The sequence below is a fragment of the Microtus ochrogaster genome, unplaced genomic scaffold (assembly GCF_000317375.1).
Source record: "Microtus ochrogaster isolate Prairie Vole_2 unplaced genomic scaffold, MicOch1.0 UNK125, whole genome shotgun sequence".
Lineage (NCBI taxonomy): Eukaryota > Metazoa > Chordata > Mammalia > Rodentia > Cricetidae > Microtus > Microtus ochrogaster.
In genome coordinates this window covers 180,213-197,423 of record NW_004949223.1, presented here as the reverse complement: position 1 = coordinate 197,423, position 17,211 = coordinate 180,213, and the positions used below count along the sequence as shown (strand labels likewise).

The window sequence follows — 17,211 nt, the reverse complement described above, 5'->3', positions numbered from 1 at the left end:
AAAATCCATACCAATGCAAATTATTCATACCTATATCATTTCCCCCTTTAAATGTAAAAGAACATTTATAAACAATATTTGGGAACATGGGCGCAGTTTTTTTCTCTCCAAACTGCTTCCTGCTGAATGGGGGTGCTGTTATTCAGGTCTTTTATGGGATAACCTGTCTGCTAGGTTCATCTCAGTCAGCAGTTGAGTGAAGTAATTTTCTGAAGGTGTTCACAGCAACCTTTCAGGAGGGCGTGGTCTATCATACCATATTGGGATAGAAGAAATCTATCTCATCCTCTGTGAAAACAAAAGAAGAAACTCCTTTCCAAAGCATCATATCCTTAGACTCAAATTCTGAAATCACAATACCCTTATGATATCCATTCTTGGCAGCCCATATAATGAAATGTCTCTCTGTACTTAGCTCCTTTACAGTCAAAAAATTTAAAGAAAACACAATGTACATAATCCAGACTCTCTGTGAATTTTCCATTGTTACGTGGCTTATTTTTCTTTATTTCTTTTAATCTACAACTATCTGTACTCTGTCTCTTTAAAGACTTCACCTTTTTTTTTTAAACCATTAACTTTATTCTCTATATTTTTTTCTTCTCTCTCTCTCTCAAGCCTACATACACTCATCTAACACTGTGGTTCATTTAGTGGTCTTTTATGTCTGAAATCTGTTTTATTGTGAATCTGTCATTTTTTTACTATCCAGGAGCACTTTGTTTTGTGCCTTTAAATCACTAAGCACTTAAGAATCTAAGCTGTGACATTCCTAGGTCAAAAACAGGTACTGCCTGCTTACCCCGCCCAGTCCAACATGGCCGATCCACTTGTGACTGAATCAGTTCCACCTCTGAGCTGCAGGGCGAAGGGCTGCTCTGGATGTTGGCTCCACCTCTCTCCAATTTCAAAATGGAGGATGTGCCATTTTCTACTAGTTCTGGGGCCGCCAGGTAGGAGCCGCACTCAGCACTTTAATTCTGAGACTGAGCGTGCAGCACAGAAATTCTTTTCATCCAAGTTACAGCCAAATCTGACATGCAGAGCACCACACAGTCTGAAAACACATCTCTGTATGGTGGCAGGAATCCGCCATGCTCTTCCGCCTGCCTAAGCCTGATTCTGCCATCTGCCCAGGTGCAGGCGGGGAGCGCTGAGCCATCAGCATGGTCTCAGAGCACTCTCCTTCCAATCCCAAGTGGGAACACAAACATCCAGTCCCATAAAAGCCATTGAAATGCTTTAAAGCCAGAGTTTGCACTGGCGGCACAATCCCAGGAAGCCGTGCTTTAAAATGACACAGCTTTTTTTCTGCTGCTGTTGCTGAATCAGGAAATCTCTCTACGGCATGCTACCAACAAACAGCAAAAATCTGCGTTAAACTCTCTTTCCCTTATTTTTAAGCCTTCTCAGGTTTTTAAGTGGATTTAGTCCATCGCATTGGGTGCCACTCTGTTGTGGGAGCGGCGGGGCTGCGTCCCCAGCACCCGGCCGCCAACATGGCTTATGCCCCGAAATAACAACACACAAACTGTATTCTTTTAAACACTGCCTGGCCCATTAGTTCTAGCCTCTTATTGGCTAGCTCTTACATATTGATCTAACCCATTTCTAATATTCTGTGTAGCCCACGAGGTGGCTTACCAGGGAAGATCTTAACCTGCGTCTGTCTGGAGTGGGAGAATCATGGTGACTCCTTGAATCTACTTCTTTCTCCCAGCATTCTGTTCTGTTTTCTCTGCCTACCTAAGGGTTGGCCTATCAAATGGGCCTAGGCAGTTTCTTTATTAATAAGAAATCACTCCCACATCAAAGGTTGGAACTTGAGTTGCTACCAACACATCTGCAGTTGACAGCAAAGAGCATTAAACGCATCGGTGCTCACTTTCTTGCTCGATGTGCTCATTAGTTTCTCTATACTACATTATGCATCCCAGGACCCCGTCTAGAAAATGTTGCCACCTACAGTGGACTGGGTCTCTCCACATCTATACTTAGGACAAACCCATACAGATAAGTCCACAGGTCAACTGGATCTACACAGCTCCTCACTGAGACTCTTCACAAGTGATTCTAGGTTGTGTCAATTGAAAGTTAAAGCTAACCTCAGAAAATGTAATTTTTAAACAGTTAAAGCCTGGCAGTGGTGGTGCACACCTTTAATTTCAGCACTGGAAAGGCAGAAGCAAGCAGATCTCTGAATTCAAGACCAACCTGGTCTACAGAGCGAATTCCAGGACAGTCAGGGGGACACAGAGAAACCCTGTCTCAAAATAAATAAGTAAACCAAAGTTTTTTTTAAGGAATTAAATTATAAAAAGGTTCTTTGGCAACCTGTGAGTCCTGGAATAGTAAGAAGGAGCCAGTGATGGAAGGGCATTAGTCCACATGCACAAAGGTCAAGATAGAGACAAACAGAAAAACTTTAAAAATAATAGCAAAATAATAACCCCAGCACACTGCTGCTTTTAAAGTCATCACTACTATCCATCCTGTTTCCCAGATCACAAAACTGAGGTTCTGAAAACCCAAATTGCATGCATGGGTCTCTGACAGAATACAAGTCCAGGTCTTCCAGGCGGCCCCCAGAGGTAGCAGGGTACCTTTGTGACAACGTCATCTGGGGGAACTCTTGGGGTCACAATGTCACAATGAGCGGGGCTAAATCACCTTGGGTTAACCTCTAGAAAGGACCAGAAGACCAGCCTCTGGCATGACCGGGGGCCAGAGGGAGTCTGAGGATCCAGACGTGTGCTAAGTTCAAGATTCATTAACCCAGTGAGGTAGGTCTGACCCCCTCAGTGTTGGGGACTGAACCAAGGATCTCACATATGCTAAGCGCACACTCAACCCCTAAGCTGAAGCTCTAACCTGAGATGGGTTGCACGTAGCCTAGGCTGGCCGCCTCCAACTTGCTCTGCAGTCAAGGGTGACCTTGAATTTCTGATATTCCTGCACCTCCTAACCTGGGGATTATAGGTGTATTACCATGATTGGTTTATGCCATGCTGGAGGTGGAACCAGGTGTTCATGCTTGCTAGGCGAACACTACCAGCAGACTGCAGTGCAGGGCTCCTTATTTCATTCATTCATTCGTTCATTCATTCATTCATTCATTCATTGGCTCAAGCTGATCCCAAGCTCACACTCAAGGTTGAGCCTGAACTTCTCATTCTCCTGACTCTACTTTCCAAATTCTGGGATTACCAGCACAAAGGCAGCTGATTGTGTGTGTGTGTGTGTGTGTGTGTGTGTGTGTGTGTGTGTGTGTGTGTGTGAAGGCTCTAGAGGACAACCTCAGGTGTCATTCTCAAAACTGCCTTGAGATAAGATCTCTTACTGGCACAGAGCACATTGGTTAAACTAGTTTAAATACCAGTGAGCCCCAGGAATCCCCCTGTCTCTGCCACCCCAATGCTGGGGTTATAAGAGCCACATAACAAGCATGCTAGGTATCAAATTCATGGACTGATCCAAACTTCAAATCTTGTTTTGTTTTCTTTTTCTTTTCTAAGATTTACTTAGTTTATTATTTTAAGTATATGGGTGTTTTGCCTGCATGATTGTATGTACATCACATGTATGTTTGATGCCCTCAGAGATCAGAAGAAGGTGTCAGACCCTCTGGGACTGGAGTTACAAATGGCTGTGGGTGCTAGAAATCGAACCCGACTACTCTGAAAGAGCAACATGCGCTCTTAACAGTTGAGCCATCTGTCCGGTCCCTTCTTTTTGAGACCTTAGGTAGCCTAGTCTAACCGTGGATTCTCTATGCAGATAAGAATGACTTTGACTTTCTAAACCTCCAGTCCCTGCCTTCAGATTGCTGGGGTGACAGCCTGTACCACCACACCTGGTTTATGCAGTGCTGAGGTTCTAACCCAATGCATGCTGGGCAAACATTCTGCCAACGTATCAGAACCCTAACCCAATATATGGCGTTTCTTTCTTTTCATTTATGCTTATTTTCATGTGCTATAGAATCAAGCACCTAATGTAAGTTTTTTTAAAGAGTTCAATGTGAGGACATAGCAGGCTTCAGTCAGGGAGGGCGGATGTTGATGGGCAGCCCGGGTCTCCAAGGAGCATCAAGGAAGACAAAGGAGGCAGCTCTGCACCAAGTTCCAGCTGGCCGAGCAGCGGGATGACTGTCTGAAGCTGAAAGTGGAAGGAGCCCAGTCACATGACATCTGCAGTCGACAAGCAAAGCCACCCACGCTTATGCTCAACTCACTTTAGCCTTTACACCAGAGGTTCTCAACCTTCCTAACACTGCGACCCTTAGTACCTCACATGGTGGCCCCCAACCATAAAATTATTTCTATTGCTACTTCATAACTGTAATTTTGCTGTTATGAGTCGTAATGTAAATATTTGTGTTTTCCGATGGCCTTATGTGACCCCATGGGAAAGGGTGATTTGACCCCCAAAAGGGGGGCAACCCATAGGTTGAGAACTGCTGATTTATCCAGTCTAGGACCGAGCTCAGGGTCACTTTTAGTGTACATCTCACAATAAACCTCCAACCTCATCTCTCACAGGCCTGCCTGGAGGCTTGCCTCCTATGTGATTTCAGATTCACTGCCCATCACAATGTTTAAGTATTCACTCATGTATGTGTGTGTCTCCAGTCCTGAGCTAAGAAAAGCTCAGGGCTCTTGATCTATTTTGGCTAACTGATGACGGGAGTAACCTATCTCAGGGTTTTTATTGCTGTGACGAAACAGCAGGACCCAAACCAAGCTGGGGAGGAAAGGGTGTATTTCATCTTACAGCTTTTCGTTCATCATCCAGGGAAGTCAGAGCAGAAACTCAAGGCAGGAACCTGAAGACAAGACCTGATGCAGAGGCTATAGAGGTGTGCTGATTATTGGTTTGCTCCTCATGGCTTGCTCGGCCTTATAGAACCCAGCACACTTCTTAGTTGGACTCCCCAAGGGAGGCAGGGAGGCCTTAATTTCAATGAGAAGCAGATTCGGGGGGAGGGGGGAGGATGGAGGGAGAACTGGGATTGGTCCATAAAAATAGAGAAAAAGAAAAAAAGAAGGAAGGAGAGAGAGAGAGAGAGAGAGAGAGAGAGAGAGAGAGAGAGAGAGAGAGAAAGAAAGAAAGAAAGAAAGAAAGAAAGAAAGAAAGAAAGAAAGAAAGAAAGAGCGAGCCACAGGTCAATCTAGTGAAGCATTGTCTCAGATGTTGGACGTTTCCTTTTCTAAAAGGGCTCTAGCTTGTGTCTAATTGACGTAAAACTAGCCAGCACAGTACAACACCCCTACACAGCAGGAGCCAAGTAAGGAGTCTCTTTCCTCTTTCTGGGGTCAGGCTAAGGACTGAAAGGCAGCATTGTTCTGGGGTGGAGGAGGCGGTTTTCACGAGTTTAGGCCTTTGTCTTCGCCCCTCGCAGGTGGCTCCGGGGCCTCACATGCCTGTGTGCCCGATGTCCCTGGAGTTCCTCAAAGCCTCGCACTTCTCTCTGGGCCCCGATCCGCGGCTGCACGATGGTACTATGCAGTGCACGACGCACCGGGACTTCCCGGCCTATTCCTCCGTCACCCCGGCGCGGCCCCCAGCTTCGCCACCGCACCCCAAGGTCTTGCAAATGGAAGCGCATTGGGCGGCCCAGAAGCGCGTGTCCGAGGTGCGCCGCGCGTTCTCGCCGCCGCCCGAGATGCCGTCGCTGGAAGAGCGGCGGGAGCAGACAATGGAGCGCGCGCGAGCCATGAAGATCAGCAACCTGCACGTGCACGCGGACGCGCGCACCGGTCCCAACCTGTCCACCGCACGTTCTGACTACCACTGGCCTGAGCTGCCGCCGCACGCCCGTGAGGACATCCGAGGCGCGCGCCTCATCTTTGATCGCGACTCGGTGCCCTTAGGCGACAGGGAGCAGCTCGGCATCCCTCCCACCTCCTACCAGGCACACTACCTGCCATACGACGACGACACCCCTCAGCCCCGTGTGCCCAGCAGCCACCTGGGTGAGCACGTGCTCTGGCCAAGTGCACCTAAGGTCGCTCAGGGACTCCTCACAAACTACACCCCCACCCCCGTCCACACCCCAAATGGCCACTTGTCATCTTGGAGCAGGAAAACGCTTCTAGTTGCCACCCAGTAGAGACCAAAGATGCTGCTGCAAAAACTGCCAGGGCTGAGAATACACTACTCAGTTGGTAGTGTATTTACCTAGCATTCATGAAGCTCTGGTTTGCTACCTGAGCACTATATAAACTAGGCATGATGGCCAACACCCATCGTCCCAGCACTGGGGAAGTAAAGGCTCACTCAGATCAGGAGTTCAGCTTTGCTACATAGTGAGTTCAAGATTAGCCTGGGACCCTGTCTCCAAAAAATTAAACAAGACTCGGGAGATGACTCAGTCAGTACACTGGTTAATGAGCAAGCATGAGAACCCAAGTTCCTCCCCTAATACCTACATTATGCATGGTTGGGAGAAAGAGATAGGAGTATCACACACACACACACACACACACACACACACACACACACACACACACACCCCTCCCCATTTGCTGGCCAGTCTAACTGAATCAGAGAGCTCCAGGTTCAGTGAGAGACCCTGTCTCAAAATATAAGACGGAGAGCAATCGAGGAAGACACCTGATATCAACCTCTGGCTTCCACATGCATGTGCATTCTCATGTACCCACACACATGAACACACAAAACAAAAAATCCCAATTCGCTTGGTGGCTCATGTCTGCAACCCCAGCACTCAGGAGCTAAGGGAAGGGATTGCTGCAAATTTTTGGCTCACTCCCCAGATCCTACCATGCACAGCAGCAGCACTACCCCACAAAAGAATCAGCCAGTTCCAAATATCAAGGAAATTTAGGTACCAGGGACTATGAGACAGCTGACTGGGAAAGGGCGCATGCAGCCAAGTCTAATGACCTGAGTTCAATTCCTAGGTGCCACATGGTTGAAGAAGAGGACTCATTCCTGCAAGTTGTTCTCAAACCTACACATCACACACACACACACACACAAACAAAAAGTCAAGCATGATTTTTCATGCCTGTAATATAAGCACTTAAGAGGCTGAGAGAAGTTCAAGACCAGCTTTGGCTATAGCATGAGTTCAAGTCTAGCCTGAGAGACTTGGTGAGTTTCCCCAAAGAAAAAAGGTTGAGAACATACCTCAGTGGTAGAACACTGGACTAGTGTGTATGACGCCCTAGGTTTTTCTTTTTACTTTTGTTTGGTTTTGGAATTGTCTAGCAATGACTCCAGTACAACCGTAGTTGGGCTTTGGGATTCTGTGATTTGGGTGCAACCATGTCATTTAGAGGGCAACCTTGAATATCAGAGCTCGGGCATCTTCATCTTTTACTTTGGAACAGGGTGTTTTATGGGTTAAGAGAATGAGCTACGATAGCCATACTTTTGGTTTTGAATGAATGAGTTTATTAGTATATAGCAAGAAAAAATAACAGGAAAAAACAAACAAACCAAATGATGACACAGTAGAAACCAGCCTTATCTCGTACAACATTCTCCTATTGGGTGTTCAGAGCATCCCTCAGAGACCACCTGGGAAAGCCCCCTTGTTCCTGGGGCAGAGCAGTGAGGCTCTGCTCACAGGGGAGGCTTCCAAATGAAAAAAGAGCAGATAGAAATGACATCAGAACAGGAGCTCAAACATGCACCAAAACTGACGACGTCATGGTGGCGCACGCCTTTAATCTCAGCCCTCGGGAGGCAGAGGCAGGCAAATCTCCGTGAGTTCTAGGCCAGCCTCTTCTACAGAGCAAACTCCAGGACAGCCTAGTCTACAGAGGAGAGGGGGGTGTGGGGAAGGGAAGTGTCTCCTTCCAGTGAGCTTCCCAGGGCAGAATGTCCTCCCTTTCCCGCCCAGGGGCTTTTATGTCATGGGATAAGCAGTAGTACTGTTTGTTCCAAGTGGCTCACCTTCCTGCTGTTCTCAAGTACATGATGTTTTCATTCCTGGATTGTTTTGCTGTTTTCTTGCCTCCTTGTCACAGAGTTGGGGGGACAGCCCACCGTTGGACAACGGGCCATGGAGAACACTTGAAGATGTGCACTCTCAGGTCTAAATGAGAGAGGGGACCTGACTTCCAGAACTTAGGGTCTGGCATTGACCTGGAAAGTCCTCAGATAGGCTGCTCTGGCTGGCAGGCAAGCACCTGGGAGCCGCCTCCCTAGTGCTGAGACTACAGACTTGTGCCACCATTTCTGACTTTTTATGCAAATTCTGGAGGTCCCAACCCTGGTCCTCATGATTGTGGAAACAAATGTTTTACTGCACCTCCCCAGCCTTTTCTTTTTCCTGGGTCTCACACATACCAGGCAAGTGCTCTACCACTGTCCAGCCTCCGTGCTCCTCTTATCTATCGGCCACTTCCAGTCTCTGCACCACAAGGGTATGAGTGAGAGAATACCAGATCCAATTCAGCCTGAGCTGGGCGCGTGACCCCAGCACTCAGAAGGCTGAGAACTGCGAGTTCCTACACTCTCTCTATGCACACACACACACACACACACACACACACACACACACACACACACCCTGAAACAAAACAAAAATATTTAGAAGAAAAGAAAGAGGATCCCAGGCATGGTGACCACGCCAGTAAAGTTAGCACTGCGGGGAGGCAAGAGCAGGAGGGTCAGTTTGAGGCCATATTCGACTGTGTGACGTTTGAGACCAGACTACATGAGACCCTAAGGGAAATGGACTTAGCCTAGCAAGGTGCCTGTCCTAAGCCTTGGTAGTTATTTTATCTTATGTTTATATGCATGTGCAAATGTCCCAGGGTTCAAGTACGAGGTCAGAGGACAGCTTGCAGGAGATACTTTTCTTTCACCAGGTGAAACCTGGAGCTCTAACCCAAGTCATCCGGCTTGGTGGCAAGCACCTTTGCCCACCAACCCATCTCAACAACACTTTTTTTTTTTTATTGTTTTTGGGGATAGTTTGCAGATATCCTTCAGTCTAGAATGCTCAGGGCTGTTCAGACTACCTTCCTGTGGCTACAATCCCAGAAGGCCTTAAGGCTGCAGAGAATCAGCCCTATTCTCTCCCACTACCTTCCTCTTCTTTCTTAGGGGGCCCCAATCCCCTGAAATGGAACTACAAGGGAAAGGAAGGCACCTCCTACCAGAATCAGTTCCAGGCCCTCCCAGGCTCACCTGCCTTGATGTGTAAGAGGGTAAATCAATGTGGCTCTGGCTTTGCTGGGGTGGGGGGAGGGTACAGCTATGGCAGCTAGGGTGGTTTCCACCTTTCCACCCTTCTTTGCCCGTAGGCCTCCTCCAGTGTGAACCTAGGAGACAGCAAGGTTGGCTACAGCACCCTGCGCTCATATGTGAAACAGACCTACACACCTCAGGAGCTGCCACCACACAGGTAGGAAAGGCCACAGTTTGCTCACAGTTGGCTGTCAGCACCCTGTGGGAGGCTGGGGAGACGGCTCAGTATGGAAAAACGTTTGCAGCATGAGCGTGAGGACATGAGTTCAAATCCTCAGCGCCTACCTAAAAAGCTGCCTGTGGCCATGTGCCCATCATCCCCAGGGTGTGGTACACACAGACTAGGCTATCATTGGGGTGTGTCAGCTGTCAGCCTGACTCTAGGATCAGTGAAACTCGCTCTCAAAAGAATAAGGCAGGGGCCAGTGAGATGGTTCAGTGATTAAAGTGCTTGCCACCAAGCCTGATGACCTGAGTTCAATCCCTAGGATCTACATAGCGAAAGGAGGGAACTGATTTCCATAATTTCTTCTCTGACCTCCACATGTGCACCATGGAAGAAGCACAGGTACATACACCACACACACACACACACACACACACACACACACACACACACACACACACACACACAGTCGGGCTCACACTTGCACACAGCCTATATATGCACAACACATGTACAGCAGCACACACACCAAAATAAATAAGGAGAAGGAAAGATGTTTCCACAGCTGAGCTCTTGTTCCTATGAAGAAGACCAGAGTTTGGTTCTCAGCACCCACGTGGCAGCTCTCAACAGCCTATGACTCCAGTTCCTGGAGATCCAACACCACCTTCTGGCCTCTGCCAGACTCCACACACATGTGACACATGCACATGCATGTAAAATAAAAATGAAATATACATCTTTAAAAACAAACAAACAAATGGAAAGAGCTAGGCAGTGAGGCACACATCTTTAGTCCCAGCACTCGAGAGGTAGAGACAGGTTGATCTCTATGAGTTTGAGGCCAGCGTGGTCTGCAGACCAAGTTCCAGGGACAGCCAGAGCTACACAAAGAAACTCTGTCTTGAAAAACAGGGAGGGTGGTCTGTTCACTGGCGAACAGCACTGGCTGTTCTTCCAGAGGACCCAAGTTTGATTCCCAGCACCCACATGGCAACTCACAACTGTTTGTAACTCCAGTTCCTGGGGACCTGATGCCTTCTTGTCTCCTTAGACAGCAGGTATGAATGCGGTGCAAAGATATACATGCAGGCAAAAATACCCATACACATTTAATTTAAAAAATTCTTTTTAAAATGGGAAACTGAATATGGAGGAGAATGCCCTGAATCCCAGAACTTGGGGGCCAGAGAATGGGGGTTCACTGTGAAGTCAAGGCCAGCCTGGTCTACATAGTTCTGGATCAGCCAAAGTCACATACTAAAACCCTGCCTCAAAAGAAATGAATTAAAATAAATAAATAAATAAATAAATAAATAAATAAATAAATAAATAAATAAGGGCTGGAGAGATGGCTCAGCAGTTAACAGTACTTGCTGCTCTGGCAGGGGACCCGAACTTGATTTCTTGTACACACATGGTGGCTCCCAACTATCTGTAATCCCTGTTCAAGGAGATCTTCTGGCTTTCATGGGCATCAGAAACACCAGGAACATGTGGTACACTTACATATATACAGGCAAGCACTCATACACATAAAACAATCATCTTTAAAAATAGCCAGGTGTTGCTGGGCAATGATGGCGCACACCTTTAATCCCAGAACTCAGGAGGCAGAGTCAGGTGGATCTCTGTGAGTTTGAGGCTAGCCTGGCCTACAAAGCAAGTTCCCAGACTGGCTCCATAGCTAGTGAGAAACCCTGTTTTTTTTGTGTTTTTTGTTTGTTTGTTTTTTTTTTTTTAAAAAAAACAAGACCAGACTGTAGTGGCACATACCTTTAATCCCAGCACTTGGGAGACAGAGGCAGGTGGTCTACAAGAGCTAGTTCTAGGACAGGCTCCAAAGCTACAGAGAAACACTGTCTTGAACCACCACCCCCCGCCCCCCCAAAAAATAGCCAGGTGATGGCAGCGGCGGCTGCAGCACACACCTTTAATCCCAGAATTCGGGAGGCAGAGACAAACCAGCCTGGTCTACAGAGTGAGTTTCAGGACAGCCAGGGCTATATGGCGAAACTCTGTCTCCAAAAACATAAATAAAATTAATAATTAATAAAAATAAAAAGGCTGAGCAGAGTGGCGCATGCCTTTAATCCTGGCACTCCTGTCCTGCTTAGGCTTTTGCAGCTCCGATAAACACAGAGGCCGAAAGCAATCTTGGAAGGAAAGTGTTTGGTTTGTAGGTTCCAGTCCGTCGTTGAGGAAAGTCAGTCAAGGAGGAACATCTCAGAGGCAGGAACTGAAGCAGAGGCCCTGGAGCAATGCTGTTCACTGGCTTGTTCTCCAGGGCTGGTTTAGCATGCTTTTGTAAGCCACCTAGAATCATCAGTCCAGGGGTGACACCACCCACAGGGGCCAGCCCTTCCCACATCGATCTTTAATGAAGAAAACGCCCTTTTAAAAAATCCCCTTAGACAGACACCACAAGAACAGGAATTTGATGGAGACAATTCCTAGGTTGAGGGGACCTCTTTCAGGGTGATTCAGTTTGTGTTTAGTTGACCACTAACCAACACAACTCCTGAAGCAGAGGCAGGCAAATCTCTGTGAGTTCCAGGCCAGCGGAGACTACAGATTGAGACTGTCTCACAAACTTATACAAACATTGACGCACCCCAGGCTCAGCCTTGCTTCACCTGCCCCTATCACTTTTCCTGGAAATTCTGAGGACCTATCTGAGGACCTACCTTGATCCTAACTTGCTTTGCCTGAGGTACGACAAGGCCCAGACTGCAGCCCACATCCACCAGGTGAGCATTGGTCCTGGAGACGGCATGTTCCATGACAGGACCACCATGAACGACCACTTCTACCCCCGAAAGCCAGGTGAGAACTGGTGTGTGTACTCCATCCCTGGCTTCTTTTTGTGTGCTGCCTACCACTGACACACCTCTCTCCCCAGCAGAGCCTTTTGTCCTGCACCATGATAAGACCCCAGAGTCGCACATCCTGGAAGGAAACTGGTGCCCTGGCCCTGGTAGCCTTGCTACCTCCACAAAGTTCTTCTATGGTGAGGTCAGCAGGAGGAGGGAGAAGGTGCCAGTGTGCTCTCATGGGGGGGAAGCCGGTCTCAAAGGCAGAACAAGAGGTGAAGCTCAGTGTAGACCACAGGCCCTGGGATTCAAACACACACACACACAAGCACGCAAGCACGCACCAGTATCAGCCACAATGGTTCTGTCTGTAAAATACAATAACCGAATTAAATCTAAGCCCATCTGGAACCCAGAGGGTGGGAGCTACCCACGCCACGCGACTGCTTCTCGGTGCTGGAGCCCCTGGACGAGAGATCCCTAGAAGCTTGTATTCCTACAGCCGCCTCCTGTGACTCAGCCTCCAAGGCGACATGTGTCCCATGAGAAATTGAAGCATCACGTGATCCTGGGAGAAGAAAAGCTGCTCAGAGACTTCTTCCAAACCTCCACGGGCTCCACCTACTGCCCTCCGGACACCAGCCCAAAACAGAGAGTCCGTAACTTTTCTTTCTTGCAGAGTAACTTGCCTGAGGGCACAGGTGGTGAGTGTGGTCTACCCATCCCTGAGAACCCCGTCCCATCCCCAAGATCCTCCCTGGTTCCTGGAAGCACCATCACGAAAAGCCTCATCTCACTAAAAAACGTCCCTTCCTGATGCCCCGCCCCTCACCCCACCCCCTCCTCCAACTCTAAAGATTTGCTTCTGTCCCTGGAAGATTTGTCCATTGCTGAAAACATCACCTCATTCTTAAAGACCCCCCCCCCGGCATATGAAAGCACAGCGCCAGTACTAAAGATGCCCCTCCCAAGCCCCAATTCCCTGTTCATTCCCACACACCTGCCCATCCCCTGAATTCCACTCTCCATCTCCAAGGACATGCTCACGTGTTCCCATGGGCCCGACCCATAAATGAAAGCTCCGATCCTGGGAACCCAACCCTACCTCCAAATACTTGCTTCTCTTCCCCGACTCCACCTCCCCAGACAGGGTTTCTCTGAGTAGCCTTCTGTAGCCTTGGCTGTCCTGGAACTCGCTTTTTAGACTAGGATGGCCTCGAACGCAGAGATCCACCAGCCTCTGACTCCCGAGTGCTGGAATTAAAGTCGTGTGCCATCAAATAATTACTTCTTATGTCTAGAAATCTTACTCTATCTTCAAAGACCTGCCCATCGCTGGACTCATAACTCCCTGGAAGCCACATCCGCATCCCCCAAGTTCATCCCCCTTCCTAAAGCCCCGCCCCATTCCCAAAGTTCCGCCCCTCAAAGTACCTACCACCACCTACCTCGAATTGACTCCACCTTGGATTGACAACTGTCATCTCCTTGACTATGCGAACTATGTATAATTCCAATCCTACAGTCTGGGCAAGGCCCTTCCCCCTTATTCTCCCCCATCCATCCCTAAGCCCTCCTCCTCTGTTAGACGCTGGCTACGCACAGTGCCTTCCCTGGCCCCGCCCTTCAGACTCCTCTGGTTTAATCCTGCTCACACTCCACACTGTCTTTGCCTCAGTTCAACATAGGTCCCTGAACCCCGAATCTTCCACCCTTAGCCCCTCATACCCTGTCTCATTCGTTTCCTCTGCTCCCCAACTTTCCCCAAACCCAAATCTCCAGAATTAGACTTTTTAACCACGAACCAAAAGATGATGAAGCCGCATGGAATAGTTCGAGCCACTATCACCGAAGAATTGTTACAGAAGGTGAGTCAGAGGGAGGGGATACATCCCCTCATCAGCACCTCTCAGACTAATGTCAACCCCAGTCTCAGAATCACAGTCAAGTCGGCTAGGGTCAACCTGTGCTGAAAGTAATTTTGTCAGTGCTGAGGATCAAGCTAAGAGTTTTTTTTATTTTTTTGAGATGACCCCCCTCCCTCCATCTCCCCAGGGCTGAGGTTGCAGGCACACATGCACTACCACTCAGAATTCAGAGGTCATGTTAATGACAACCCAGCTTCAAGGTTAGCCCTAGCTTCTCCCAACTCTCAAGTCTACACCAACTCAGATACATTTATTACCAGACACGTTGGTTTAAATCTCAAAAGAAGGGTTCATTTAGAGGCCACCTAAGACCATCCAAAGTCCTGGGGTCATTCTAGGGACTATCTAACAAATGGTTTTATTTATTTAATTTTTTATGATTTATTATTTATTTATTATATATACAGTGTTCTGTCTGCCTGTATACCTATAGGCCAGAGGAGGGCACCAGATCTCATTCTAGATGGTTGTGAGCCACCATGTGGTTGCTGGGAATTGAACTCAGGACCTCCGGAAGAGCAGTTAGTGCTCTTAATCTCTGAGCCATCTCTCCAGCCCCCGATCGTTTAATTTTTATGACATTTTATTTTAGTGGGGTGTGTGTCCGTGTGCATGTATGTGAATGCATGGGCACACACATGCCTTGGTATACATGGGAAGGTCAGAGAACACTTGCGGTAGTCAATTCTCTTCTACCATGTAGGCCCCAGGGATGGAATGCAGGTCCTCCCACATAGGGTACAGTGCTGAGCGACTTCTCGCCCTCCAATGCCCTCCTCAGAGAGATCTAGAGGTGGCCAGGGTTAGCAAGCACAAGGCTGTCTGACAAATCACCTACCTTGACTTCACAGTGCAAATACAGCCACATAGAGCCCCCTCTGGGTGGACAGCGCTTCTTCTCCACCCATTATCAAGACCAGTTTCCTTTCAAGTACCAGGGCCCGCTGGTACTGAAGCTAAGTAACATTCAGGAAAGCCATGTGCCACTGGGCATGCCCCAAAACGTGGGCTGCTGGGGACAGAAAGTAGACCCTCTGAGCCCCCAACTCCCATTGTATCCTTGCCTGAGCCAGCAATAAATATCACTTGATTGTCAACTTGACAGGCTTTATCTTCACTTTTTTTTTTAAACATTGATTTGTGTTTGAGCATTTGCCACAGTGGGGGACGGGTGTCAGAAGGCAACTTGCAAGAACTGGTTCTCTCCTTTCAGCATCTCAGGTCCCCAAGGACCAAGCTTTGTGGCAAGGCCTCTGTTTGCTGAGCCATCTTCACTGCCCTGGACAGAATTTAGAATCATTGTGAAAACCAACCACTGAGCATGTCTACGTGAGAGTTTCCAGATTAGGTTAAGTAAGGCAAGAAGACCCTAAATGTAGGTGGCACAATTTCATGGTCTAGGGTTCCAGCCTGAACAAGGAGTAAGTGTCCTAAGCTCCAGCATTCTTCACTGCCAGCTGCCTCCTGACTGTGGAGGCAATGTGACCAGCTGCCTTAGCTCCTGTCAGTTTGTCATCCCATCGTGATGAACCGTGCCCTCAAACTGTGAAGTTTCCTTCCTTCCTTCCTTCCTTCCTTCCTTCCTTCCTTCCTTCCTTCCTTCCTTCCTTCCTTTCTTAGAATATGTGGTATTTTGCTTACGTGTATGTCTGCACACCATGGACATCCTGGTGCCTGTGGAAGCCAGAAGTGGACATTGGCTCCCTTGGAAGTGGAGTTACAGATGGTTGTGGGCCACCACGCAGGTTCTGGAATTTAAATCCCGGTCTTATGGAAGGCAGTGGGTGTTCTTAACGCTGAGCCATCTCCACAACCCTGAACTGTGAGCTCCTATCAGATAGTTTCTCAAGTGATGAGACAAGTAACTAATACAGAGGGTTGTGCTGGAGAGAATGATGTCACCAAGACACCTGAGCAGCTGTGTGTGGTGGAGCACACCTGGAGACTCAGGCAAGAGAATGGAGAGTGTGAGCCTCATGAACGACATGGTGAGCACCAGTTTTACAGAACAAGATCCAAGCATGGAAAAAAAAGACACTTGAGCAGGTTCTTTTGATTTTTTTGTTGTTTTTGAGACAGGGTTTCTCGGTGTAGCCCTGGTAGTCCTCAAACTCTCTCTGCACATCAGGCTGGCCATGAACTCAGAGATCCACCTGCCTCTGACTCCTGGGATTAAAGTCATGCACCACCAACGTCCAGCTCTTCTGATGTTTGAATGACACACAGACTATGAATAGCGGGTCTGGAGATGACTCAGTGGTTAAGAGCCCTGGCTGCTCTTGCAGATAACCTGAGTTTTATTCCCAGCACCCACGTCTAGTGGCTCACAACCACCTGTGAGTCCAGCCCCAGTGTCCCAGCTTCTGACTTCTGAATGCACTGAACTCACTCTCTCTCTCTCTCTCTCTCTCTCTCTCTCTCTCTCTCTCTCTCTCTCTCTTACACACACAGATATGCATGTAGACACATAATTTAAAAAGTTAAAAATCAGCCAGGCAGTGGTGGTACACCCCTTTAATCCCAGCACTTGGGAAACACAGGCAGGTGGATCTCTGAGTCAAGGCCAGCCTGGTCTACAGAGTGAGTTTTTTCAGGACAGCAGGGCTACACAGAGAAGCCCTGTCTTGAAAACCAAAAAGAAAAGAAAAGAAATAGCTCAACAGTTAAGAGCACTGGCTGCTCTTCCAGAGGTCCTGGGCTCAACTCCCAGTGCCCATATGTTGCCTAAGCTATCTTTAACGTCAGTTCTGATGCCCTCTGCTGGGCCCTTATGGCACTTGCTTCTTTGTGGAGCACATACATACACGCTGAGGAAACACCCATACATATAAAAATGACTAAATCTTCTAAAGAAAGTCTTTAAAGTAGTTACTAGAAAAAAGAGAAAATGACTAAATCTTTTTTAGAAAGTCTTTAAAGTACTTACTATAAAGAAGATAAAATGGCTAGTGCCGTACAAAGGCTTTGGACAGGAACATTGAGTGTGGTGAAGAGTCCTGGACTCCGGGACAGTATCAGTCCAGACTCCTTCAGGTCTGGAATTTTTTTTAATTTTAAAAAATATTTATTTTATTTA

The 17,211-nt window shown here is 47.9% G+C and overlaps 1 protein-coding gene across 1 annotated transcript; it reads left to right on the top strand.

Annotated features, from left to right (window-relative positions):
• The first annotated feature begins 5,419 nt into the window (after positions 1 to 5,419).
• On the top strand, positions 5,420 to 15,214 carry Tex45 (testis expressed 45). The gene is made up of 8 exons (XM_005371757.2): positions 5,420 to 5,975; positions 9,085 to 9,188; positions 9,285 to 9,385; positions 12,108 to 12,220; positions 12,300 to 12,409; positions 12,710 to 12,911; positions 13,990 to 14,075; positions 14,987 to 15,214. The coding sequence occupies exons 1-8, from the start codon at positions 5,420 to 5,422 to the stop codon at positions 15,212 to 15,214; spliced, it is 1,500 nt and encodes a 499-aa protein (XP_005371814.1).
• Positions 15,215 to 17,211: the final 1,997 nt, after the last annotated feature.

Excerpts from the sequence above, each read along its gene's own strand:
- Tex45 (XM_005371757.2), top strand. The coding sequence starts at position 5,420 with ATGCCTGTGTGCCCGATGTCCCTGGAGTTCCTCAAAGCCTCGCACTTC. Across the intron at positions 5,976-9,084 it reads TGTGCCCAGCAGCCACCTGG|GGGGCCCCAATCCCCTGAAA; the intron begins GTGAGCACGTGC and ends CTTCTTTCTTAG. Across the intron at positions 14,076-14,986 it reads CCGAAGAATTGTTACAGAAG|TGCAAATACAGCCACATAGA; the intron begins GTGAGTCAGAGG and ends TTGACTTCACAG.